The following is a 26,698-nucleotide window of genomic DNA, read 5'->3' as shown; positions in this document are numbered from 1 at the left end:
CCCGTCAGGCCTGGCACTGCCCAGACCCTGGCTGAGATCAGGGCCCCATCCGGCCTGGCGCTGCCCAGACCCCGGCCGAGATCAGGGACCCCTCGGGCCTGGCGCCGCCCAGACCCCGGCCGAGATCAGGGCCCCATCGGGCTGGCGCTGCCCAGACCCTGGCTGAGATCAGGGCCTCATCCGGCCGGGCACTGCCCAGACCCCAGCCGAGATCACTGCCCCATCGGGCTGGGCGTTGCCCAGACCCTGGCTGAGATCAGGGCCCCGTCAGGCCTGGCGCTGCCCAGACCCTGGCTGAGATCAGGGCCCCATCGGGCTGGCGCTGCCCAGACCCTGGCTGAGATCAGGGCCCCATCCGGCCGGGCACTGCCCAGACCCCAGCCGAGATCAGGGCCCCGTCAGGCCTGGCGCTGCCCAGACCCCAGCCGAGATCACTGCCCCATCGGGCTGGGCGCTGCCCGGACCCCCAAGGGCCAGACCCCGCTTGGCAGAGCCCAGTGACACTCGCCCCCAGTGGAGGGGGGTTGCTCGCGGCTTGCGGCAGGAATAGGACCCAGGCGCCCTGCAGCTGCATCCCGAGCGCGTCCCGCCCCTCTGCCCCGGCGCGCCCCAGCCCCGCGCCTCGCTCCGCGCTCCGGGCCGGCCAAGCCGCGGCAGCCGGGCGGGGACGGGGGAGGCTGCGCCGCCGAGCGGGATTGGCCGGGCGCGGGGGGCGGCGGTGACGGCGGGGCTGCCTGGCCGGGCGCTCTGCGGCGCGCACCGGGCCCGGATGCTGCGGGATCCGGCGCCGGGGTGAGTCCTGCGCCGCGGCCATGGGGGGCGCGGGGATGGGGGGAGCCCCACTCGCGTGGGGGTGCGCGGGCGTGGGCAGGTGGCGGGGGAAGGGGGGGCGCAGGCATGGGGGGATGAGGGAGATGGAGGGAACCCTCGCGGGGGGGGGCGCGGGCATGGGGGGAGACCTCGCGGGGGGGTCGTGGGCAGGTGGCGGGGGAAGGGGAGACGCAGACAGGTGACGGGGGAAGGGGGGGCGCAGGGATGGGGGAGGAGTGGGCAGGTGACCGCCAGAAAAAAGGGAGGCGTGGGCAGGTGGCGGGGGAAGGGGAGGTATGGGCATGGGGGGGTCGTGGGCAGGTGGCGGGGGAAGGGGAGACGCAGGCAGGTGACGGGGGAAGGGGGGGCGCAGGGATGGGGGAGGAGTGGGCAGGTGACCGCCAGAAAAAAGGGAGGCGTGGGCAGGTGGCGGGGGAAGGGGAGGTATGGGCATGGGGGGGTCGTGGGCAGGTGGCGGGGGAAGGGGAGGCATGGGCATGGGGGGGAGCCCCCCTCGCGGGAGGGTGGAGGGCACCACCCCAGGGTGCCAGCCGAGCACTGGCTCTGGGTGCTCACAGCCCGTCGGGGTCGCCAGCTGGAGCTGGGTGTGTGCCAAGGGGGGGCACTTGTCCCTTTGCCCCCAGCCAGCTGAGCCCCGAGCTGCCCTGCGTCTCTGGGCCCCGGGGGAGCTGGTGCCTGGGGGGCAGGTTGGGATTTTGGCCGGGCTGGCTTTTGCCAAGAGTGTCGCGCCGGCTCTCCGGGCCCAGGCAGGGGGCGGCCCTGGCCAGACCCAGGCAGAGGCTGTTATTTATTCTCTGCCTTGTGGCCCTGGTCGGTGCCCATGGGACGAGGAGAGCCTGTGGCCCCCCTGCATCCCTGCCCCAAGCAGCATCTGTCCCTCTCCCGCACCGTGGCTGCTGAAGGTGAATGGCAGGGCAGAGACGCTCCTTGCCGTGAGCTGAGCGTGGCCCCCCCAGCCGCTGTTGTACCCTGGGGCCTGGCCAGGAGCCAGCTGGCTCGCACAGCTCCGGCTGGGGGCAGACACTGCGGCCAGCCGGGGAAGGTCCCATCCCAGCCTTGCCCGGGTTTTAATTTATTCCTCCAGCCCCTGGGGGGCAGGGGGGGTTGCTTTCCCGGTCGGGTTGGAGGTTGTGGCTAAAACAAAGCCGGTGGCATAGGGAGAGCGTGGGGCCGGAGGCTGGGTCCCACCTGTGCGTCTCTGTATCTACCCCCTGGCAGCCTGTCTGTGTGTCCCCCTCTGTCCATCTGTCCCCAGCTGTGTCCTCTCTCTGTCCCCCAACGCGATTCCATCTCCCCCCCTGACTGCGTCCTCCGCCATCCATTGCAGTTGCCCAGCTTGCTGGCGTTTTCCAGGCCGCCAGCTGGACGAGCGCCTGGGGACGTATGTGTGAGCGCGGGCAGGCGAGGGACAGAGCGACTCGGCTCCCTACCTGCCTGTGGCCTCCGGCTGCACCGGGGCTTGGGTTGGGTCAGGTGCCCGGCCAGACATGGTCGATTTGCTGCTCCTGGCTGGCTGGCAGACCCCAGCGGGCCTGGCTGGCCGTGCGTTCTTTCCAGGCATTTCTAGGCCAGAAGGGGCCAGGTGGACTCCTGCATCGCCCAGCTCAGAGCGTCTGCGGCAGGCTCTGCCTGGCTGGCGTTGGTCCCTCGAGGGGAATCCAGGCGCCAGGCCTCCTGTTTTGCCCAGGATGAGAGGGAATCGTTCAGTTCCGAAATGGTGCCAGGATCCTGCCCTGTTGGGCTGTGCCCCAGCACCGGAGCGGGGTGGGGGGGTGAGGGTGAGGATCAGGCCATCCACCTCCTTGCTCTGCTGCATCCTGACCCTTCCGAGGGAGACGGAAAGACCCATGATGCTGCCAGGACCTTGGGCAGGTTCACGTGCTGCTCTCAGGCCAGGCAGGCTCCTTTCCAGCGGGGACCCCGTCCCGCCCTCTGCCAGAGACTCAGCGTGACCAGCCCCTGTGGCTAACGGTGCCAGCCGCACAGCCACCTCACCAGGCCTCAGCTCCTCCGGCTCTGGGTACGGGAGCACCTGTGAGGCGAGAGAGCCCCGCTGTCTGGGCCCGGCGCTGAGCAAGCCGGTTCGGGGCAGTGCTCCTTGCCTTCGGACACTGCAGGGCAGTGGACGGAGAACGGGCCCAGCTTGGGTGCGAACTCCGGGCTTGGAGCCGGCGAAGGCAGCAGCTAGACACTCGAGCAAGACGAGCTCAGGCTAGAAATGACGTGCAGAGCTGTCGGCGAGGGGCTGGGCATCTCCTTCCCCAGGCTCTGCTCCAGCACAGCTGAAGTTCTGGGCTGCAGGCCGGGCGCCGGGGTGAGGGGCTCCAGCTTGCGCTAGGCACGAGGCCCCTCCAGCCAAGGCGATCGCAATCCCTGCCCGGCTGGGAACACGAGGATGAGCCCGTTTACCTGGCTCCCTGCCACGCGCTGGCCCAGCTGGGTCCTTGCTCAAAGAGCCCCCAGCAGTGGTTCCGCCCCCACTTTCCTCCTGGCGTGGCCTCTCACGGAGATCGCTGCGAGCCTGGTGGGTTTGAGCCTGGCGGGTTTGGCCCTGGCTCTCAGGCTCGTCTCGCTGTGACATTGCACTGCAGAATGTTTTATGGAAATGTGCTGATGAGGGTGAGTATGATGTAACTGGAATATGCTTCATGCAAAAGGTCTCTTGTAAGGTGGTATTACGAAGCTTATCATCTCCCGAGTGTGGGCAGCCTGTTTGTGTGAATGTACCAGTCTTGTATCTAGGAATATGAAGTTAACTCCGAGTCCTACTGTAATTATGCGAAGTGCGGGACATTAATGGTGGCTTGGAAGCTTGTCGGCTCCCATTGACTGGGACAATTGGGTGTAAATGGCTCTGTTTACCTGGGAGTCAGGCCAGAAGAATGGAGGCCGGGGACATGTGATCATGTCACCTGGTACAGTGGCACCTTAAAGACTAACACATTTATTTGGGCAGATGCTTTTTACTTGGGAAAGCTTCTGCCCAAATAAATCTGTTACTCCTTAAGGTGTCACCGGACTCCTTGTTGTTTTTGTGAATACCGACTAACACCCCCTGATACGTGTCACCTGGCGCTGGAATCCATCTTAAACCTGGGGCTTTTCCATTGAGATGAGGAGGGGGACCCAGAGAGACAGAGGATTCCCTCCTTGGGCAAAAGGTATATGGGGGGGGTGGAGCAGGACAATGGGGGCTGCAGTCATGAGAACCCCCCTAGGCACCACCTGAGCTGGGCTAACACGGGCTGTACCGGGGAAAGGATCGGGCCAGGTTAGGGAGGAGGCTGGGCTGTGAAAGACGCTGACTGGAGCATCTCTGAGGGGGAGATTTACCTGGATTCAGTTTCTTACTGTATTAGGCTGAGACTTGCGTGTTTTGTTTTATTTTGCTGGTAACTTACTTTGTTCTGTCTGTTATTACTTGGAACCACTTGAATCCTACTGCTTATACTTCATAAAATCACTTTTGTTTATTAATTAACCCAGAGTAAGTGATTAATTCCTGGGGGAGCAAACAGCTGTGCGTATCTCTCTACCAGTGGTATAGAGGGCGGACAGTTTATGAGTTTACCCTGTATGAGCTTTATACTGAGTACAACGGATTCCTTTGGGGTTTGGATCCCGTTGGGAGCTGGGTGTCTGGGTGCTGGAGACAGGAGCACTTCTTACGCTGTTTTCAGTTAAGTCTGCAGCTTTGGGGGCGTAGGCCAGACCCTGGGTCTGTGTTGCAGCAGGCTGGCGTGTCTGGCTCAGCCAGGCAGGGTTCTGGAGTCCCAGGCTGGCCGGGAAAACGGACTCAGAGGTAATTCACGTGACAGTCCCGAGGGGGTCTCTGTGACCAAACCCATCACACTCATCTCACCAGGGCCTTTACCGGGGCACCAAGGAGGAAAGTATCAAACCTGTCCCCAAAGAGCTGCCGGGCAGGGGAGACAGAATAGACTGGGGAGTGGAGAACAGGCGCTTGGGAAACCAGCATCTGTCCCCTGGGAGTAAAGGTGACAGAAAGTGGCCAAAATACCTTAAGCAGCCCTGGGCTCTGCCTGGACCCCGGCCGAGATTGGGGCCCCGTCAGGCCAGGTATCGCCCAGACCCCAGCCGAGATCAGGGCCCCATCTGGCCGGGCGCTGCCCAGACCCCAGCTGAGCGCCTGTCACTGCCGATCTGCACAGCGGGACCAATCCTGCCCTGCTGAGAGCGCCCGGGTCTGCACGGCCGAAGGGTGGGATCCAGGACCCTTCCCCCAGCCCACCGGGGAGCCCCCTCCTCTTAACCACACAGGGCTCTGTCAGACCCCCCTTAGCCCCTGGGGTGGGGGCCCCGAGCTGACCTCTGGCCTGGCCCGGAGAGCTCCCTTGAGGGCGGGGACACTGCGCTTTCATTCTGCTGGCTGAGGCCCTGGCGGGGGTTCAGCCTGTCCTTGTGCCAGAGCCCGGGTGCCCCTTCCCGGGGGGGGGGGGAAGCCATCAGCAAGGGCAAGTGGCTCTGTTGCTCCTTGAGGCTGGTCTGTTACTCGCTGGGGAGTGGGGGGGCCAGAGCAAAGGGGGGTGCACAGCTAGAAGCAGAGGAGAGCCCCTCACACGTCTCCCTGGCACAGCTGCCCCCGCACCCCCCCTCAGTTTGCGGCTCCCCCAAACTCCATGGAGGGAGCTGGGGCATCGGGGTGGGGGGAGCTCTGCCCCCCAGAAACGCCCAGCACGAGGCCCTGGAACAGGGGACTCTCCCGCAGGAGCAGGTGATTCCCCCTGTGTTTGGCCCTGGTGCAACGCTGCTGGGAGCCTGGGGCCGGTTCTGGGGCCCGCTGGTTGATTGAGGCGGCCAGGAGAACGACCGACGGGTTTGAAAGCTCCTGGGGGCAACAGACAGCGGAAGCTCCAGCTGCCTAGATGAGCACAGAGACGGTTCAGGGGTGCCCGGGTCCCAGCCTGGCGCTGCCCACAGGGGAACACACGTTTCCTGGCAGGCTTGTCAGGCTCGCAGAGGGAGATCGGGCGAGCCGCTGGCTGGACGCTGAAGCTGGACACATCCAGGCTGGAAATGAGACGTCAAATAACCAGGGGAACAATTCCAGGGGCGGGGGCGATTTGCCAGCACTGGCAAAATCCGGAGGGGCTGTTCTAACAGATCTGCTCCAAGAGCGAGTTCTGTCCCCAGCTCTGTGGGGCTTTAGTGGTTGGGGGCAGGGGGGCTGGGAGCCAGGACTCCTGGGTTCTATTTCTGACTTAGGGAGGAGAGTAGGGCCTAGTGGGTTAGAGCCGGTGGGAAGGCTGGGAGCCCAGGTTCATGCACAAGTCCCATCCCGTCACTGTGCCTCAGTTTCCCCTGCCTGTCCAGTGGGGGTAACAATCCTGGCAGTTAGCAAAGTGCCAAGTCCCTGCAGGCCCCATGGGGGGGGGAGCACTACCTGGTGCTCTGTTGATCTATCCATCACTTCTGGCACCATGCCATCTCGGTCGGGGTCTGCGCAGCGCCTGGCACGACGGGCCGCTGTTCTCAGGTGAAACCTGCATGTGCTGCTGTAACCGAGATAATTATACACAATAGCTGCAGCCTTTGCTGTCTCTACTGCCCCCTTTGTAGGGGTCGGCAAAGCCCTCTCAGAACTCCTGGTTCGTCTCCTTCAGGGCCCAGGAAACCCCCCTTTGCTTGGCGGAGGAAAGCGCCCGCCTCCTGGGGAAAGTGAGATCTGCGGCTGCAAAGCTGTAATATTACACCCCCCCAGTCCTTTGCCGATCACAGGGGTTCTCGCTCCCCTGTGTGTGTGATTGTGTGATGGAGAAGAGCCCACGCCTTGCTGCCGACCAGGGCTGGGGGCACGTGTCTGTGTGTGCGATGGTTTGTGTCCAGCTTGCCAGGCGCCCAGACACCCACACGGGGTGTTCCTAGTGAGCAACGTCCGGTGAGGGAGTCGTTCAAACCTGGCATGTGCACAGCTCACAGCTTTCCAGCGCCACTCTGCGAACCTCAGCCCTGCAGCGGGGAGAGGGGCCGGGGGAACTCTTCATTTGCCACAATCTGCATTTCTTGGTTGAACTAGGCGCTAATTCAGGGCAAATGCAGCGAATCCTGGGGTGGCCAGAGGACACACTTTGACTTTTCCCGGGGCAAGGGAGCTGACCTGCAAAATCAAAGAAGAGAGAAGAAAACCCCAGAAAACGAAATGTTTCGTTTGACCCACATTGAAATATTTGGGGTTTTCTCATTTCTCCAAATATAAAACCAATAATCGTTGTTTCGAGTTGGCCATGAACGATTTTTCTGTCTAGATTTTCCATCTCAGCCACCAAACGGAAAGTTCGGTTATTTGCTCATCTCTGCGTATCACTGCAGATGTTCCCAACCTCATACCTGACCCTCCGGCCCCTCGTCGCAGCGGGAGTCGGTGGCTCCGGTTTCCAGGTGGAGGGGGCAAGCGACAGGAGTCTGACCCCCCATTGCTATTTTCAGGCCTTGTCGTGTGGAAATTGAGCACCGTAGCCATGCCCAGGTAGCGCCCCGCATGGCCTGGCTGCACTGCGAGCCCCTGGGGGCCAGAATAGTTACTGTGCGGACGATGCAGTGGTAGCTCCTCCGCTGGCTTCCAAACTGGAGGGGCCCTGATCGGTGGCAGGGGGCAGGTTGGCAGGGGAACTTGACATGCAGTGTGATGGGTGTGACGGGTTCAGTCACAGAGACCCCCCACTTAGGGCTATCACCTGATGTGCTGGAATTACCTCTGAGCCTGTTTTCCCTGCCAGCTTGGGACTCCAGAACCCTGCCTGGTTGAGACAGACACGCCAGCCTGCTGCAACCCAGACCCATGTGTGAACCACATGGCCAAAGCTGCAGACTTTAACCAAAATTGCTCAGCACGTTTCCTATCTCCAGCTCCCAATGGAATCCAAACCTCAAATAAATCTGGTTTACTCTATATAAAGCTTATATAGGGTAAACTCATAAACTGTCCGCCTTCTGTAACACCGGTAGAGAGATATGTTTGCTCCCCCAGGTATTAATCACTTATTCTGGGTTTATCAATAAACCAAAATGATTTTATGAAGTATAAACAGTAGGATTCAAGTGGTTCCAAGTAATAACAGACCGAACAAAGTAAGTTACTAAGCAAAATAAAGCAAAAACACGCAAGTCTAAGCCCAATATATTTAAGAAACTGAATACAGGTAAATCTCACCCTCAGAGATGTTCCAATAAGCTTCTTTCACAGACTAGACTCCTTCCTAGTCTGGGCCTAATCTTTTCCCCTGGTACAGCTCAGGTGGTAATTAGGGGATTTCTCATGACTGGCCCCCTTTTATAGCTTTGGCCCAAGGTGTGAAACCTTTGTCTCTCTGGGTTCCCACTCCTTCTCCTAAATGGAAAAGCACCAGGTTTAAGGTGAATTCCAGTATTAGGTGACATGGTCACATGTCACTGTAAGACCTCATTCTTCATTACCCACAGGCTGGCCCCCATGTCCACAAGAAGGCTTGTGGGTGAATAAACCATCTACAACCAATTGTCCTAGTCAGTGGGTGCCCTCAAGATTCTAAACCACCATTAATGGCCCACACTTTGCACAATTACAATAGGACCTTAGAGTTAACTTCATAGTCCTAGTTTTAGATACAAGACTGGTACATTCATACAAACTGGCTGCCCACAATCGGGAGATGATAAGCTTTGTAATGATCCCTTAAAAGAGACCTTTTGCATGAAGCGTATTCTAGTTACGTCGTATTCACACTCCAAGCATATTTGCATAAAGCATATGGAGTGCAACGTCACAATGGGTCCCGTCCCTCGTCCGCTCGTAGCTCCGAGCGGGCTAGAGAGCAGGAGGCAAACCGGGCGAGCCAGGCTAGACACGTCGGTGGAATCTCTCCGTTCCCGCGTGCTGGGCTGGGTGCAGGATTTCTGGGCGACTCTCTGATGTCGGAGGGCAACTTAGATCATAAAGGCAACTTCTAGGCTGAAAATCTGTTAGCCTGAGGAGGCCGTAAGGCCTGTTTGCAAAGCCTGCTGGGAGCTCTGTGGTGCGACGGGCGGGTATTGCCATTGGTTGCTGTTAGGCGTCTGGATTTAGCTGCCCTTGAAGTCTCCTCCGGGCTTTTGGCCTCTGCTTGCGGCATTTTAGCTTCTTGCTGGGAGATCGTTGGTTCCTCGGGGTTTTGCTCACCTGTTAGGGCCATGGCAGTCCCCAAAGCCCCGGTGGGCTCAGGAATCCCTTGTGCCGGGGGCTGGCCAGGCCCAGTGGACAGACAGTCCCTTCCCTGAGAATTCACTGCTCAGCATGGGCCGCGTCGTCTGGGTGACTCGCACATGTGCAAAGCCTTGGCAAGCTAGCAGGGGCCTGTGCATGCTGGGCCGTGCGTGTGCAGCACAGAGCCTGCTTCCCCCCCAGGGCTCCGTGCGTGTGAACACACGAGTGTGAGCAGCAGCACTGTCACACGGGCGACTGAGGGCGCCGCTTTGCGCGTTGCAATCGCTTGTCTGATGTTTAGACACACGGGATGGCAGGTATGTGGGCAGAACCCAAGTGCATGAACCTGGGGTGCAGCAGGTGCCGGTTCTGTCCCTGGCATGCCCAGGCATGGCATACACAGACTGCACGTTGGCAGTGAATCGTGCGTGCAGCTTTCCCCCATGCTGATCCCTCGTGCACACACTTGGTGCATTGTCAGTTGCACGATGAGTGATGGGATGGCGTGTGAGACCCCTTCCTGGGCGGGGGGAGGGGCAGGCATGCAGGAACGTTGAGCGTGTAGCATTGTACGTGCACCAGTAACTGTCGTGCTCTGGTTGCTGGAAAGTGCTTGGCACTGTTCACACTGCTTAGAAAAGAGCAGCCAGGCTGGCTGCCAGGCCCCAATCCAGCTGGAGGTTCCTGGGGCTGCTGGCTGGAGTAGGGTCTCCGCCAACCCTGGCCCAGAGCCTGTCACTTGCTGTCATTTCTGGTAGACATTAAACTCCCCAATGGCCAACGGAGCAGCCGAGCTGGATAACATGGAGGTGCAGCTGCAGAACAACAACACCCGCTGGGAGAACATGGACAACCAGGCCTGGGATGACACCACGGCCACCGCCAAGCTGTTTGAGTGCTCCCGCATCAAAGCACTCGCTGGTACGTTGCAGGAGTCTGGGGGCCAGAGCGCCTGGGTTCTCTCCCCAGCTCTGAGAGGGGAGGGGGATCTAGTGGTTAGAGCAGGGGGGGCTGGGAGCCAGGATTCCTGGGTTCTCTCCCTGGCTCTGGGAGGGGAGTGGGGTCTAGTGGTTAGAGCCAGGGGTGGAGCCAGGACTCCTGGGTTCTGTTCCTGGCACTGGCAGGGCAGTGCACTGTGTTGGTTAGAGCAGGGCGTGCTGTGGGAGGCCCTGCACGTGTGGCTTGTAGCCATCTCCACAGGCTGGGCGTGGGCAGGGCAGTGACCACGCTGCTTTTGACCACGGCAGATGAGCGCGAGGCCGTGCAGAAGAAAACCTTCACCAAGTGGGTGAACTCGCACCTGGCCCAGGTGTCCTGCCGCATCAGCGACCTCTACGCCGACCTCCGCGACGGCTACATGCTGACCAAGCTGCTGGAGGTGCTGTCTGGGGAGCAACTGGTGAGAACGCCTGGGCCAGCCCGGCGCTACGGGGCCCTTTCCGTCCAGCTCCGGGGGCCCCTGGGGGCTGCCCCGTCAGAGTCTGCGCTGGGGTGCCACGGTGGGATGCAGGGCACAGCTGGGGTGGCAGGACGCAGGCACGGTGTCCCAAGCCGGCGTGGACAGAGAAACAGCCTCCGGGAGTCAGCAGCAGAGGGTGGGGTTGGGGGGTGGTTCTGCGAAGGGGATCTGGGATGGACATGGCTCCTGTCTGTCCGTCCGTCCGTCCCCATAGATAGCCCCCCGTCTGTCTGTCTGCCGGAGCTCCTTCCGGTCCCTCTCTTCTGCCTGGGGCGGTTGTCCTGCCCCATTACCGGGCTGTCCCCGTGCCCAGCTCTGACTGTGCCGAGCACGGGTGGGCCAGGCCTGGCTGGTGTCTCAGGGCCCTTTGCCTGGCCCAGGGCGAGGATGGGGCATTAGCTGAGAGCTCTCCTGGGCGGGCGGGGAGCCTGCGTGGCCCCGGGGCGAGGGGCAGCAGGAGGCGCAGTGCTCAGGCCCCTGCCCTTCGCCCCCAGCCCAAGCCGACGCGCGGGCGTATGCGGATCCACTCGCTGGAGAACGTGGACAAAGCCCTGCAGTTCCTGAAGGAGCAGCGGGTGCACCTGGAGAACGTCGGCTCGCACGACATCGTGGATGGGAACCACCGCCTGACGCTGGGGCTCATCTGGACCATCATCCTGCGGTTCCAGGTGCGAGGGGCTGGCGAGGCCAGCGCCTGGGCGGGTGCTCGGGGGAAATCAGGTGCTCTGGGGAGTGGGGGTGGCGCTAGGGGACGCTGTTCTGCAGGGAGCGGCGTGGGGGTCAACGGGGGCGCTCTGCCCTGCCAGCGGTGCTGGGAGCTGCAGCCCAGGAGCATAAGGGCGGTGCCGGGTGCCGTAGTGACAGATCCCTGGGACGGCCCAGCCCCAAGGCAGGCGACTCCGCTCTGCCTCTCCCTGCCTGTTACACAGCTGCTGCTGTCCCCCCCAGAGGTGGCTGCATCCCAACGGCGAAGTGATCTCCATATCGATCACAAAGCACCACACCCGCCCAGCCAGGCGGGTGGCATAGGGCCAGCTACACCCGCTAACCCCACGCAGAGCTCCCCCCCGGGCCGGGCGCTGGAGCAGAGGAGCTGCAGCTCACTCTGTTCTCCCAAGGTGCTGTCTTAGGGGGATTCCCCAGCAGGGGAAGGGGAGCGGCCAGTGGAACCCAGGTGTCCGGCGGGGAAGGGCTGAGCGTTTCCATGGCACGTGTCAATCATCCTCCCCCCTCGCCCAGATCCAGGTGATTAAAATCGAGACGGAAGACAACAGGGAGACCCGCTCGGCCAAGGATGCGCTGCTGCTCTGGTGCCAGATGAAGACAGCAGGGTGAGGGGGGCTCTGGAGCTGCCTAGGTGCCCCCATGGCTCCCAGCTGGCCTTCTCAGGGGGCTTCCCTCCTGGGGCACCTGACAGGCCCTGGGCTGTGACTCCTCACTTCCCTCCTGGCGCGGTCCTGAGCTGTGCCTTGGGCCTCGCTTTGCTCCCTGGCAGGGTGGGTTCTGCCTGCTGGTCCCTAGATCAGCATGCGTAGGGACTGGGTGGGCGTAGGGACCGGGTGTTCTCTGGGCAGGAATAGGGACTGGATGGGCGTAGGGACGGGGCAGGCAGAGGAACCTGGTGTAGGGACCGGGAGGGTGTAGGGACTGGGCGGGCTTAGGGACAGTGGCATAGGGACCGGGCGGGCGTAGGGACTGGGAGGGTGTAGGGACCGGGCAGGCATAGGGACCGAGAGGGTGTAGGGACCAGGCAGGCATAGGGACCAGGCGGGCATAGTGTGACAGAGTCCCTGGGCGATGCTCTGGAGCTGCTCCCCACCAAGCCAGTCAGGACTTTGGGGAGCCTCCTCTCCCTTGGAGCAGACTTGTTCAGGGCAAGAAGCTCCCACGGCTTCACCTCCTGGGTCTCTCCTTGGAGCATTCAGCATCCTCTGCCCCTCCGGACGCTTCCCACAGCGAGCCCGCCCCAGCGGGGTCCTGGGGAAGCCACAGTGTCCTGCCCCCCACTTCGCAGTCAGACGTGACTCTCAGCCAGCCAGTAACACAGAAGGTTTATTTAGACGACAGGAACACGGTCCAGACCAGAGCTTGTCGGTGCAGACAACAGGACCCCCTTTAGTTCGGTCCATCTGGGGGCCCCAGGGTGGCCACAGCCCCGTTGGGAAGCCCAAGACCCATTGGGGCCCCTCTCCATTTCCCAGCCCGCTCCAAACTGAAAACTCCCCCCAGCCTCCCCTGGCTCCACCCCCAGCCTTTGTGTCCTTTGTCCAGTGTCCCTGGCAGAGGTGTCACCTGGCCTCCAACCCCCCTCCTGGGGTCTCAGGTTACCTGCTCATGTATCCTCCCTTCCCCAAGGCAGTCCCGGCGTCCCAGCACAACCCCCTGCCACCTTCCCAGGTCAGTACTCCCCACTCAGCATTCAGAGAACACAGCCAGCACTTTTCCACTTTGTCATACATAGGGACCAGGTGGGTGTAGGGACTGGGTGTGGGGACCGGGCAGGTGTAGGGACCAGGTGAGCATAGGGACTGGACAGGCGTAGGGACCAGACGGGCGTAGGGACCAGATGGGCGGTGCAGCTGGTGCCAGAATCCCAGGCTGTATCCCCCCAGTGCAGCTGGTGCCGGGATCCCGGGCTGTATCCCCCCGGTGCAGCTGGTGCCGGGATCCCGGGCTGTATCCCCCCGGTGCAGCTGGTGCCGGGATCCCAGGCCGTATTCCCCTGGTGCAGCTGGTGCCAGGATCTCAGGCCGTATTCTCCTGGTGCAGCTAATGCCGGGATCCTGCACTGTATTCCCCCGGTGCAGCTGATGCCGGGATCCCGGGCCATATCCCCCCGGTGCAGCTGGTGCGGGATCCCGGGCCATATCCTCCCGGAGCAGCTGGTGCCGGGATCCCGGGCCGTATCCCCCCAGTGCAGCTGGTTCCGGGATCCCGGGCCGAATCCCCCGGTGCAGCTGGTGCCAGGATCTGGGCTACATGGAGGCTGTCCCAAGGTTGCTGCGAGTCTGGTCCCCGAGCAGAGCCGAGGTGGAACGGAGCGGTCGGATGGTTGGTCTGCGCCTGGTTGTATTGACTCGTTCCCTGCCCCTCCTTTCGGACCCCTCTCCAGGTACCCGGAAGTGAATATCCAGAACTTCACCACCAGCTGGAGAGACGGGCTGGCCTTCAACGCCCTGATTCACCGGCACAGGTGTGCGGGCGGCTGCCTCCTGCTGGGCGGTGGGGGGCTGGGCGCTCCCCGGTCCCCCCGCGTGGGGTCCGGATTCCAAGGTCTTTTGGGTTGTTTCTGATGTGCTGGCAGCTTCCCAGCCCGGGTCTGATTTTCTGGAATACATCAGGGCAATGGACTGAAGAGTTCCTGGCTCTGGGAGGGCAGGGGGGTCTAGTGGTTAGAGTGGGGGGTCTGGGACACAGGACTCCTGGGTTCTATCCCCGGCTCTGGGAGGGAAGGGGGGGTCTGGTGGTTAGAGCTGGGGGGGCTGGGAGCCAGGACTCCTGGGTTCTATCCCCAGCTCTGAGAGGGAGATGGAGGTCTGGTGGTTAGAGCTGGGGTGGGGGGAGGAGCCAGGACTCCTGGGTTCTCTCCCCAGCTCTGGGAGGGAGATGGAGGTCTGGTGGTTAGAGCTGGGGTGGGGGGGAGGAGCCAGGACTCCTGGGTTCTATCCCCACCTCTGGGAGGGGAGGGGGGGTCTGGTGGTTAGAGCTGGGAGGGAAGGGGGGGTCTGGTGGTTAGAGCTGGGGGGGCTGGGAGCCAGGACTCCTGGGTTCTATCCCCAGCTCTGGGAGGGAGATGGAGGTCTGGTGGTTAGAGCTGGGGGGGCTGGGAGCCAGGACTCCTGGGTTCTATCCCCAGCTCTGGGAGGGAGAGGGAGGTCTGGTGGTTAGAGCTGGGGTGGGGGGAGGAGCCAGGACTCCTGGGTTCTATCCCCAGCTCTGGGAGGGGAGGGGGATCAGGAGAAATGGCTCTAAGCCGGGGGTCCGTCCGGCTGCCCCGCACGTCCCACCGAAAGTCTCTCTCGTGTTGTGTTGAATTCCCAGGCCAGAGATCATCGACTTCAGCAAACTCAGCAAATCCAACGCTACTTACAACCTGCAGCAGGCCTTCAACGTGGCCGAGCAGCAGCTGGGCGTGACCAAGCTGCTGGACCCGGAAGGTAACTCCACGTCTCCTGGTGCAGCTACCTCTGGGTGGAACAGCCATGGGGCTCGGAGACCCCTGACCGGCGGAGGCCTGTGGCCAACTCCCTTCCCCTGTGCCCTGGGTCTGGGCACACTCTGAGCCGTACAGCAGCCGGTGCCGGGAGGCTGAGAGCCCCACTCTCCATGCTGGCCGATATCACTGGGTCGTGCCCTGTGCTCCCCTGTTGGCCTGTTGTCACTTGTCTTACACCTAGACTGGGGGCTCGCTGGGTGAAGGGAGTATGTTGTACAGCACCTAGCACGCTGGGGAGCGAGTTCATGGCTGGGACATCTGGGCATGCCCATAATACACCTAATAATAATAGTAACGTGGCCTCCTGGGGCCTTGGTTCCCCACCTGTGACCCAGGGAGATTGGCCTGGCCTGGCCTCCCTGGGGGGTAAATATGGTCCAGGTGGCAAGGTGCTCGGAGCTGTGGGAACAGGTGCCAGCTAAGTCCCTCGCGCTGATATCGGGTGCTTGGCCGGCGGATCTGACATCTCTGCTGAGCGGTGCTGTCCCTCCCCCGGCAGACGTGAACATGGAGAGCCCAGACGAGAAGTCCATCATCACCTATGTGGTCTCTTTCTACCACTACTTCTCCAAAATGAAGGCCCTCGCAGTGGAGGGGAAGAGGATTGGGAAGGTGGGTGCCTTGGGGGTGGCTGCCAGGGGGCGCTGGGCTCGCCGGTTACTTATGGGTCCTGCTGGGCAACCACAGAGGGCGCCGACCCATATGCAGGGGGACCACGATTCCTTGTCAGATGTTAACAAGGGCCAGTCCCTAATCTGCAATAACGCCCTCGGTTTGGCACAGGGGTACGGCCGTGTGCGGGGCCTGGTGCACCGTGGCAGAGTGTAGAGACAGCTGAGACTGGTACCCCCCTCCTGTGCCGGGCACTGCGCAGAGCCGAGATCGGGGCCCTGCTGTGTCCCGGGGCAGTGGGGCTGGGAGTTAACAGCACGTTGCGATGGAGGGGACAGTTTGCACTCCCCAGAGCGATGGGCTCAGGCTCCCAGCAGACTCTGGCAGTGTCGCTGTGTTGCTCACACTTGGGTCATGTTTTGAGCTTTTCTTCCCGACTGTGAGCTGGAAACCTGCTGGTTTTTAAAAGAGACAAGGTGGGTGAGGTCGTATTTTTGATTGGACTGGAGTCTGTAGACGCGGGTTTCAGTTTCCTGGGCCTCTATCTGCCCCCACGCTCCCTTCCGCTGAGTTACTTTGGCTTGACCCCAAGCGTACCCAGGAGCTGCTGGTGCCCATAATGGGCCCAGCTCCCCTCGTGCGGCTATTCACACTAGTGCAAAGCTAGTGTGAAATGAGTCTGAGAGGCCCCCCCTGCATGTGGCACTAGTGCCAATGACCATGGAGGGGGCAGGGTCCCAAGGTGGGGCTGCGTTGTACCTGGCGAGGGTATAACGGGGGGTCCGAGCTGACCCTGGAAGAGCTCTGGTGGCTGGCCCAGCGACGCTGAGGGGTGAGCCAGGCAGGCACAGCCCCTGAGGAGCAACGTTTGCCTTCGGTTCGTGGTGGGCAGCGGGGGGCGCTCTCGGGGTGGTGCCCAGGGAAGACGCCAGCTGCTCTGTGGCCGGGTGCCTGGGAGCAGCACTCGCGTGTCTCCCCCACTCCCCTCAGGCGCCTTGCTGATGAGATCGCTGCTGACAGCTGGGTCCTGCCAGCTGCTTTTCTACGCCCATCTGAGCCGTCCCTCTGCAGCATCGGCATCAGCCCCAGGCTCGAGTTGCCCCTGCACAGGGCTGCCACGGCAAAGGGCCGCAAGGCTGCAGAGAGATGCTGGCGGGGGCACCACACCGTGCCCGGGCTGTCTGAGCTGCCAAGGGAGCAGGGGGGCCAGGAGAAGCCAGCGCCTGGTGCCTCTAGTCCCGGATGGCCAGCGGATCCCTCCATACAGCGGCCACTCCCAGAGCAGCAGGATGGCCAACGGGCTGTGCCGCAGGAGACTGGGCCTGTCCCCAGATCTGCCAGCCACGGTCAGGGCAGCTCTCCCCACCCAGCGATGGGCTCAGGCTCTCTGCAGACCTAGGCAGCGTCACTCACACTCGGGGCAGCTCCCCCCACCCAGCGATGGGCTCAGGCTCCCTGCAGACGCAGGCAGCGTCACTGTGTCACTCACACTCAGGGCAGCTCCCCCCACCCAGCGATGGGCTCAGGCTCCCTGCAGACCCAGGCAGCGTCACTCACACTCGGGGCAGCTCTCCCCACCCAGCGACAGGCTCAGGCTCCCTGCAGACCCAGGCAGCGTCACTCACACTCGGGGCAGCTCCCCCCACCCAGCGACAGGCTCAGGCTCCCTGCAGACCCAGGCAGCGTCACTCACACTCGGGGCAGCTCTCCCCACCCAGCGACGGGCTCAGGCTCTCTGCAGACCCAGGCAGCGTCACTCACACTCGGGGCAGCTCTCCCCACCCAGCGACAGGCTCAGGCTCTCTGCAGACCCAGGCAGCGTCACTCACACTCGGGGCAGCTCCCCCCACCCAGCGACGGGCTCAGGCTCTCTGCAGACCCAGGCAGCGTCACTCACACTTGGGGCAGCTCCCCCCACCCAGCGACGGGCTCAGGCTCTCTGCAGACCCAGGCAGCGTCGCTGCGTCACTCACACTCAGGGCAGATGGAGGGGGGGTCAGATTCAAGAGGGGGCTCCCAGCAACAGGCTCTCTGCAGACTCAGGCACGTCATCCTGTTTCATAGGCCCTGCAGCTGGGGGCGAAGAATGGAGAGATTCCAAGGAGGGTGGAGCGGCCTGGTGGGTTTTTACAGGGAGCTTCAGCCACGCACAAGGGAAGAGAAAGTGGAACCATGAACATTGGGAAATACGCCCCCCCCACTCTGCCTGTCTGGTGTGTGAGTTTGTTGGGGCACTCTGTGTCTGTATAGCGCCTGGTGTGACGGGGCCCCGATCTCGGCCAGGGTCCATGTCCCACCCGATCGGGCGGCCGGGGTCTGGGCAGTGCTCATGAGGGTTCTAGAAATGCGTTTGCTTTGTTAATTCGTGTTGCCGTTGCACCCCAGCCATAGCCCAGGGTCCCGCTATGCCAGGCACTGCACAGAGTTACCCCCCGCACGCAGAGGCAGTGCCAGGGCCTGGCTGCTCCGGCAAAGGGGGTGGGAGAACCGACTGAGACTAGACTAGATCACCCCTTGGGCTCTGCGGGTGCAGTGGGACATGGCTAGTCCTTCCCTTGCACTGTTCTAAAGCACCGTTAACCCAGGAGAGCCGAGGGACCGTCCCACCCTGACTCGCCTGGCCGCACCAGGATGCAGAGCCGGCGTTCCCTGCAGACGGGGCGCCCCGGTGCCCGCTGCTGGGCCCGTTTACTCCTGCCATGACCTCGCCACGCCCTCCCCACAGGTGCTGGACCAGGCGGTGGAGATGGAGAAGCTCATGGAGCGGTACGAGCTGCTGGCGGCCGAGCTGCTGGCGTGGATTGAGCACACCGTCGGCATCATCAGCAACCAGAAATTCGCCAACTCCCTGGCCGGGGTGCAGCAGCAGCTCCAGGCCTTCACCACCTTCTGCACCCTGCAGAAGCCGGTCAAGTGAGCAGCTGCCTGCGACGCGCGGGGCGATGGCGTGGGAGCCGGGCAGGGGGGCGCTGCGCAGGGGGTGTTCCCCCCCGATTCCAGCGGGTGCAGGCAGTCTGGAGCTGTGGTGGGACGTGGCTTTGGAAGTGGGGTCTCTATACCCAGCTGGCTGCAGGAGTCCTTGGGCTGAGAGTTTCCTGGGATGTCTGGGCACGAGTTGCCCCTTGGCCCCCTCAGGAATCCCCCAGAGCAGAGCGGGCCCCGGGAAGAGCCTGTCCCACTTGGTGCCCTTGGGGGGGTGGGGAAGGGTGCAGTCAGGGCCAGGGTGGTGGGGGCCTGGCTATGACAAGCTGTGGGCGGGGGGAGCAATGGCGGGGGGGACCATGGCTGGGAGGGGCGCAATGGCGGAGGGGGTGTCACGGAGACCCCAGGGGATGCTCTGGCGATGGCCGGGGGTGTGTGACCATGGCTGAGGGGGGAGCGATGGCGGGTGGGAGGTGATGGTGGGGGGGGAGCGATGGCGAGGGGTGACCATGGGGGGGAAGCGATGGCGGGTGGGAGGTGATGGCGGGGGGGAGCGATGGCGGGGCGTGACCATGGGGGGGAGCGATGGCGGGTGGGAGGTGATGGCGGGGGGTGACCATGGGGGGGGGAGCGATGGCGGGGGGAGCGATGGTGGGGGGTGACCATGGGGGGGAGCGATGGGTGGGAGGTGATGGCGGGGGGGAAGCAATGGCGGGTGGGAGGTGATGGTGGGGGGTGACCATGGGGGGGGAGCAATGGTGGGGGGTGACCATGGGGGGGGAGCGATGGCTGGTGGGAGCGATGGTGAGTGGGAGGGGATGGCCGGGGGGTGACCATGGGGGGGAGCTATGGTGGGGGGTGACCATGGGGGGGAGTGATGGCGGGAGGGAGCGATGGCGAGTGGGAGGGGATGGCCGGGGGGTGACCATGGGGGCGGAGCGATGGTGGGGGGTGACCATGGGGGGGGAGCGATGGCGGGTGGGAGGTGATGGCGGGGGGAGTGATGGCGGGTGGGAGGGGATTGCCGGGGGGTGACCATGGGGGGGAGCGATGGCGGGGGGGAGCGATGGTGGGGGGTGACCATGGGGGGGAGCGATGGCGGGTGGGAGGGGATGGCCGGGGGGTGACCATGGGGGCGGAGCGATGGCGGGGGGAGCGATGGCGGGTGGGAGGGGATGGCCGGGGGGTGACCATGGGGGGGGACCAATGGCGGGGGGGAGCGATGGCGGGTGGGAGCGATGGTGAGTGGGAGGGGATGGCTGGGGGGTGACCATGGGGGGGAGCGATGGCGGGGGGTAGCGATGGCGGGAGGTGACCATGGGGGGGGAGCGATGGCGGGTGGGAGGGGATGGCCGGGGGCGTGACGCTTAGCCCAGCTCCCTTGGCAGGTTCCAGGAGAAGGGGAACCTGGAGGTCCTGCTGTTCAGCGTCCAGAGCAGGCTGCGTGCCCAGGGCCGCAAACTCTACGTGCCCAGCGAGGGCCGGGGCATCGCGGACATCAACAAGGTGCAGCCGTGGGGGAGGGAGCTCTGGGGGGATGGGGCTGTGCAGGGGAGCTGAGGGGGTGTGCGGGAGCCGTGGGGGGACAGGGGAGATGTGGGGGGGCAATGGGGGGTGAGGAGCCATGGGGGGACAGGGGAGATGTGGGGGGGAATGGGGGGTGAGGAGCCATGGGGGGATGGGGGAGCCATGGGGAGTGAGGAGCCATGGGGAGACAGGGGAGCTGGGGGGGATGGAGCCATGCAGAGGGGTCAGGGGGTTCAAACAGACCCACCCCCCTGCGGTCTCTGCCCCACTGGTGCCCTGCACCAGGCTTGTCTGCATCCACTGGGACTTCGGGGCCTGGGAGCGAGGCCCCTCGTGAGGTCTGGGCAGGATGGTGCCCACAAGCTGCCTCCAGGCCAGTCCAGGCCCCCGGAGCGTGGAGAACCCGGCCCTGGCTGCCCCCCAGGACCCAGGGACTTCCCCCAGCCCCCCGAGGGAGCGCTGCCCCAGCCCCTCTGAGCCCCACACTGCCCCCAGGCCTGGACCCGGCTGGAGAAGGTGGAGCACGAGCAGGAGGTGTCGCTGCACAATGAGCTCATCCGGCAGGAGAAGCTGGAGCTGCTGGCCCAGCGCTTCGACCACAAGGCCGGCATGCGGGAGGCCTGGCTCGGCGAGAACCAGCGGCTGGTGGCGCAGGTGAGGTTCCACCCGGCTTCTCCCCAGCCTCCCACCCAGCCCCCTGGGGCCCGCGGGCGATCCTAGAATCTCCGGGGTGGAAGGGACCTCAGGAGGTTCTAGTCCAATCCCCTGCTCAAAGCAGGACCAAGCCCAACTAAATCATCCCAGCCAGGGCTTTGTCAAGCTGGGCCTTAAAAACCTCTAAGGAAGGAGATTCCACCACCTCCCTAGGGAACCCATTCCAGTGCTTCACCACCCTCCTAGGGAAAAAGTTTTTCCTAATATCCAATCTAACTCTCCCCCACTGTAACTTGAGACCATTGCTCCTTGTTCTGTCATCTGCTACCACTGAGAACAGTCTAGATCCATCCTCTTTGGAACCCCCTTTCAGGTAGTTGAAAGCAGCTATCAAATCCCCCCTCACTCTTCTCTTCTGAAAACGAAACAATCCCAGTTCCCTCAGCCCCTCCTCAGAAGTCATGGGCTCCAGCCCCCAAATCATTTTCGTTGCCCTCCACTGGACTCTTTCCAATTTTTCCACATCCTTCTTGTAGTATGGGACCCAAAACTGGACACAGTACTCCAGGTGAGGCCTCACCAGTGCCGAATAGAGGGGAATGATCACGTCCCTCGATCTGCTGGCAATGCCCCTACTTATACAGCCCAAATCGCCATTAGCCTTTGTGACGGTGCTGCCTGTGGGAGCCCTCTGAGGTCACTCAATTAGTGTGAACTGCAAACAAAACGGGGCAGACAAACCCCAAACGCTGGTGGATCTTCCAGTACTGAGATTTACCAGCCAGCGCATAACAGCTTCTGTAGCACTTCCCTGGTTCCTCAGAATCCAAACCCCGCAGTTCCCTGCCAGTGCCCAGCCTCAGGCCTCTGCCCAGACACACACGTCAGATATGATGATGGTTACTGAAAATCTTATCTCATCATATAAAAGAAAAGGTTCTTCCAACCCCAAAGGATCAGCCACTCACCCAGATCCAATTATAACTTAGATCTTACCCACAATACACGCTTAGAGCCAGTTCTTATTAACTAAGCTAAAATGTATTACAAAAGAAAAGAGAGAGAGTTGGTTAAAAGATCAATGAACAGACAGACGTGAATTCAATTCTTGAGGTTCAGACACAGCAGAGAGGAGCTTGTAGTTGCCAAAAGTCCTTTTAGAAACCGTCCAGAGGTTACAGTCCAATGTCCTTATTCAGGGTGGCTCCAGTCAGTGACTGGGGATCTCAATCCTTGTGGCTTAAGGTTTCCCCCTCTTGAAACCCAAAGCAGATCTGAGATGAGGCAGGATCGTGGCCCAGGGTTTTTATACATTTCCAGCAGCCTTTCGGCCCGAGAAAACAATCGACTTAACTGTAGCAGTGCCTGGGATTCTTCCGTCCTAAGTGCAGGACTCTGACTCAGGACTCTTGCTGAACTCATCAGAACCTCGTCCGTCCAGCTGAATCCAATGGCACCGGAGACAAACAGGACACAAAGCAGCCCTGACCTTACTGCCCCTCGGGCAGTGCTAGGCCTGGGTGGAGCAGGAGTGGGGTCTAGTAGTTAGAGCACAGGGGGGTTGAGAGCCAGGACTCTTGGGTTCTGTCATGGCTCTGGGAGGGGAGTGGGGACTGGTGGTTAGAGCAGGGAGTTGGGAGCCAGGACTCCTGGGTTCTCTCCCTGGCTCTGGGAGGGGAGTGGGGCTGGTGGTTGGCCTCTCTCATGCACACACATATCCAGCAGCCCGGGTATGCCTCTCATGCCTCCGCTGGCCCCTCATGGGATAAGAGGATCCTCTCATGGATCAGTAACTGGTTAAAAGACAGGAAACAGAGGGTAGGAATAAATGGTCAGTTTTCAGAATGGAGAGAGGTAAATAGTGGTGTCCCCTAGGGGTCTGTACTGGGCCCAGTCCTATTCAACGTAATCATAAGTGATCTGGAAAAAGGGGTGTCACGGACTCAGATCATGGCCCCGTGCGGTCCATGGTGGGGGGTGCCCCTTCAGTGCAACAGCCCTTCTCGGGGGGCCACTCTCTCTCGGGGTCAGGCCCCTCCACCTCCTGGAGCTGCACCTTTGTGAGCCTCAGCACGTCTGTCTCTGCCGTGGGCCCCCCCCAGGGAGTCCCCTCGCTCTGGACCCCCCCGGGGTCTCCACTCCCCTGTTCTCTAGCCCAGAGTGACTCTTCGCCAGCGTAACACAGGAGGGGTTATTGAGAGCTGAACCCAGCACAGGAAACTTTCCGGCCTCAGGCCTGGCCTCCCCCAGCCCAGCATATCCCAGTCCTCCTGCATCCAGAGGGGCTCTTCCTGCTCCCCCTCTCCAGCCCCGAGCCCCCCTGCTTCCCAGCTGGGCCTCCGATATCCCCGGCCCCAAGCCCTCCTGTCCATTGGCTTCTCTCCAGGGAAACAGGGTCGTAAACAGGCAGGCCTGGGTCTCCTCCCCTCTCAGCCCCCCTCTGGCCCCTCTGGCTGGAGCCGGCTGGTCAGGTCACTGGGGTCTCTCCCCACAGCCCATTGTCCTCCCACTGGCCAGAACCGGCTGTGAGTCCTGAGCTGGGCCTGTGGGTCACCGGTCGCTGGGGTCTCCATCCTCCAGGCCATCGGCCGGGCTCCCCAGTTCCCTCCCTAGTCCTATGTCCCAACAAACTCCCCTCCCCTCCCCTCGTTAAACCAGTAGCACCCGGGGACACCGAGTCCCACCCCCTCGGCACGCAACCCACTGGGAAACACAGAAAACAAGAAAACCCCCCACTTTGTCACAAGGGGGAAACAGTGAGGTGGCAAAATTTGCAGATGATACAAAACTGCTCAAGGTAGTTAAGTCCCAGGCAGACTGCGAAGAGCTACAAACGCATCTCACAGGACTGGGTGACTGGGCCACAAAATGGCCGAGGAAATTCCGTGTGGGGAAGTGCAAAGTGATGCACATTGGAAACCCTAATCCCAACCCTACATATACAATGATGGGGGCTGAGTGAGCTGTTCCCACTCAGGAGAGATCTTGGAGTCCCTGGGGAGAGGTCTCTGCAAACAGCCACTCGAGGTGCAGCGACGTCAAAGGAGCGAACACAACGCTGGGAATCATTAAGAGAGGGAGAGATAATAGGACAGAAAATATCATGTTACCTCTGTATGAATCCGTGGTACATCCACAGCTTGATACTACGGGCAGATGTGGTCGCCCCATCTCAGAAAGATCTACTGAAATTGGAAAAGGTTCAGAAAAGGGCAACAGAAATGATTAGGGGCATAGAACAGTTTCCATATGAGGAGAGATTAATCAGACGGGCTGTTCAGTGTGGAAAAGAGATGGCTAAGGGGGGATGGAATAGAGGGCTATAAAATCGTGACATAGAGAAAGTAAATCAGGAAGTGTTATTTACTCCTCGTAACACAAGAACTAGGGGTCACCCAATGACGTTAACAGGCAGCAGGCATAACACATACAAAAGGCAGTATTTCTTCCCCCCGCGCACAGTCAGCCTGTGGAACTCCCTGCTAGGGGATGCTGTGAAGGCCAAGACCATGACAGGGTTCAGAGGGGAGCTAGATAGATTCCTGGAGGACAGGCCCCTCAGTGGCTACTAGTCAGGCTGGCAGTGACGGTGTCCCCAGCCTCTATTTGCTGGAAGCTGGGAATGGGCGACGGGATGGGTCGCTTGCTGATCCCCTGCTCTGTTCATTCCCTCTGGGGCACCTGGCACTGGCCACTCTCGGCGGACAGGACACTGGGCTGGATGGACCTTTGGTCTGACTCGGTCTGGCCGCTCTTGTGTTCTCTTTCACGCTCCCGCCGCCCCCAGGATAACTTTGGCTACGACCTGCCGGCGGTGGAGGCGGCCATGAAGAAGCACGAGGCCATTGAGGCGGACGTCTCGTCCTACGAGGAGCGCATCCAGGTGGTGGTGGAGCTGGCGCTGGCCCTGGAAGCCGAGGGTTACTACGACGTGCGGCGCGTCAGCGCCCAGAAGGGCAGCATCCTGCGCCAGTGGGGGCTGCTGACCGAGCTGGTGGCTGCCCGGAGAGCCCGCCTGGAGCAGAGCCTGGCCCTGCAGACCATCTTCCAGGAGATGGTTTACATGATCGACTGGATGGAGGAGATGCAGGTGGGCGGGGAGGGGGTGGGTAGCCTGCTTGCGGCCTGGGGAGGCTGGGCCCAGTTTAAACCAGTGCCCACAACCTGGGGGAGCGAAGGCTCCGGTGTGAACTGGTGCCTGAGGCCTGGGGGAAGGGGGAGGGACGGGTTTGGGCTGGCGCCTGTCCCAGTGCCACAGCAGGACGGCTGCAATCCGCAGCTGGTCTCCCTGGCTGTGCCTGGGTTTAGTGCCGTCTGCTCCATGGACACCCACTTGGCAGGTCTCAGCTTGGGCCAGGGGGCCCTGGGGCTTCGCTCTGTCGTGACACGGGGGCCTGGTCCAGAGAGGTGGGGAGAGGCTGCTGTGGGCAGAAATGCAGTGGGGGCCGGCGCTGGGGCACTGGGCTGGGAACTGCTGCTGCCTGTGGGGGGACCTTGGGCTCGTCCCTCACCCTTGCTGGGCCTCAGTTTCCTCCCACTGTCTGCTCAGACGGTGAGTTTCTGGAGGCAGGGGCTGTCTCACCCTGTGTCTGTGCAGTGCCTGGCGCAACGGGGCCCTGATCTTGGTCAGGGTCTGGGCGGCGCCTTGCGCGATGGGGCCCTGGTCTTGGCTGGGGTCTGGGCAATGCCCGGCTCGACAGGGCCCTGATCTCGGTCGGGGTCTGAGCAGCGCCCGGCCCAGTGGCGCCCTGATCTCAGCCGGGCATCGCATGGAACCAGAGCAGGCAGGGAACCTGCCTTAGCCCTGGAGCCACCGGCCGGACTATTAGCAGCGGTGCCGACGGGAACCACCAGGAACCCTTTTCAACCAGGCGTTTGAGTGAAAACTGGGCACCTGGCAACCCTAACCGCCCTGCCCACTGGAGCCCCAAGCCCCCCATGGCCAGAGGAGTCCAGGCTGAACCTCCCCAGCATGCCCAGCCCCACTGCCCCGAGACCCAGCCTTGGCCCGCCCCCGTCTGCCCCTAGTCCCAGGCCACTGGCTGGCCTAACTCCCGGCTCAAACCCCTGGCCACCAGCCTGAGCACAGGCCTGATGCCCTGGCTGCCAAGCCAACCCCAGTTGCCCCTGGTTGCTGCCAGCCAGAGTCACCCCATCAGGCCCTTGGGAGAGGAGAATTGTGCCAGGCCGGTAACTTCCTGCAGGGTTATGATAGGGGCCTCGGAGGCTGAGCCAAGGAGCGGGGCCCCGTGGTGCCAGGCGCTGTACGTAACAGAGAGGCAGCCCCTGCCTGGGGTCGCTCGCAGCTGGATCCCAGCCCAATGGTGACGGCTTCGCCCGCCTTTCATCCCGCCAGGCCCCACTGCTGTCGAGGGAGGTGGGGAAGCACCTGCTGGAGGTGGAGGACCTGCTGCAGAAACACGCCCTGCTGGAGGCCGACGTGGCTGCCCAGAACGAGCGGGTGCAGGCGCTCAACCAGGCCGCCCTGAAGTTCTGCGAGCTGGAGGGTAAGTGCGGGCTGGGGCAGGGTCTCCCGACCCCTGCGGTGGGGGCTGAGCATCGGTGGGGCTGGGCTGCGCTTTGCCCGGGTCTGAGTGATGGCAGCTCATCCCAGCCACTGGTCCCATCGCCAGCGGCAGGGGCAGCTCCAGGCACCAGCACGCCAAGCATGTGCCTGGGGCGGCAAGCCGCGGGGGGCGCTCTGCCGGTCGCAGCCTGTGGAGGGTCCGCTGATCCCGTGGCTTCGTCAGACCTCCCGCAGGCTGCCGCCGAATCCGCGGGACGAGGGACCTCCTGCGCCGAAGGCAGCCTGCCTGTCGTGCTTGGGGCGGCAAAATGCCTAGAGCCGCCCCTGACCAGTGGTGCCCAGACTTTGGCTCCTGTAGCCAGGTGAGACATCTGTGGACAGACGCCCTCTGCAGAGAACGTGCAGGCCCAGGTGGGCTGTAGGGGGGCTGGGAGCCAGGACTCCTGGGTTCTCCAGGTCTGTAGCCAACAGGCCAGGCCAGGGACTGAGTGCACAAGGCACCATGGGAGAGATTCCTGTGCAAAGCCATGGGCACCCGGCTCCCAACAAGGTCTGGGGGCAAGCAGACAATTTTCAGAACAGACGCGGGCTGTACTGGGGAGGGGAGTGGGGGCTACTGGTTAGAGCAGGTGGGCTGGGAGCCAGGACTCCTGGGTTCTCTCCCCGGCTCTGGGAGGGGAGTGGGGGCTGGTGGTTACAGCAGGGGGGGCTGTGAGCCAGGACCCCTGGTTTCTCTCCCAGCTCTGGAGGAGGAGTGGGGTCTAGTGGTTA

General features: G+C 62.5%; 1 protein-coding gene across 1 annotated transcript in view; it reads left to right on the top strand.

Moving 5' to 3' along the window:
• Positions 1-729: 729 nt before the first annotated feature.
• Positions 730-26,698, top strand: part of SPTBN4 (spectrin beta, non-erythrocytic 4) — a 40,282-nt gene continuing 14,313 nt past the window's right edge. Inside the window, exons 1-13 of the mRNA XM_030546655.1 lie at positions 730-792; positions 9,769-9,931; positions 10,258-10,409; positions 10,964-11,137; positions 11,709-11,800; positions 13,582-13,662; positions 14,511-14,626; positions 15,185-15,297; positions 18,023-18,210; positions 19,608-19,725; positions 20,242-20,400; positions 24,188-24,490; positions 25,757-25,907. Coding sequence (XP_030402515.1) covers positions 9,784-9,931; positions 10,258-10,409; positions 10,964-11,137; positions 11,709-11,800; positions 13,582-13,662; positions 14,511-14,626; positions 15,185-15,297; positions 18,023-18,210; positions 19,608-19,725; positions 20,242-20,400; positions 24,188-24,490; positions 25,757-25,907 — 1,795 coding nt within the window. The 5' untranslated portion in view covers positions 730-792; positions 9,769-9,783. The remainder of the gene's footprint in view (positions 793-9,768; positions 9,932-10,257; positions 10,410-10,963; positions 11,138-11,708; positions 11,801-13,581; positions 13,663-14,510; positions 14,627-15,184; positions 15,298-18,022; positions 18,211-19,607; positions 19,726-20,241; positions 20,401-24,187; positions 24,491-25,756; positions 25,908-26,698) is intronic.

The sequence above is a fragment of the Gopherus evgoodei genome, unplaced genomic scaffold (genome assembly GCF_007399415.2).
Source record: "Gopherus evgoodei ecotype Sinaloan lineage unplaced genomic scaffold, rGopEvg1_v1.p scaffold_48_arrow_ctg1, whole genome shotgun sequence".
NCBI lineage: Eukaryota > Metazoa > Chordata > Testudines > Testudinidae > Gopherus > Gopherus evgoodei.
This window is presented reverse-complemented; position numbering and strand designations above follow the sequence as displayed.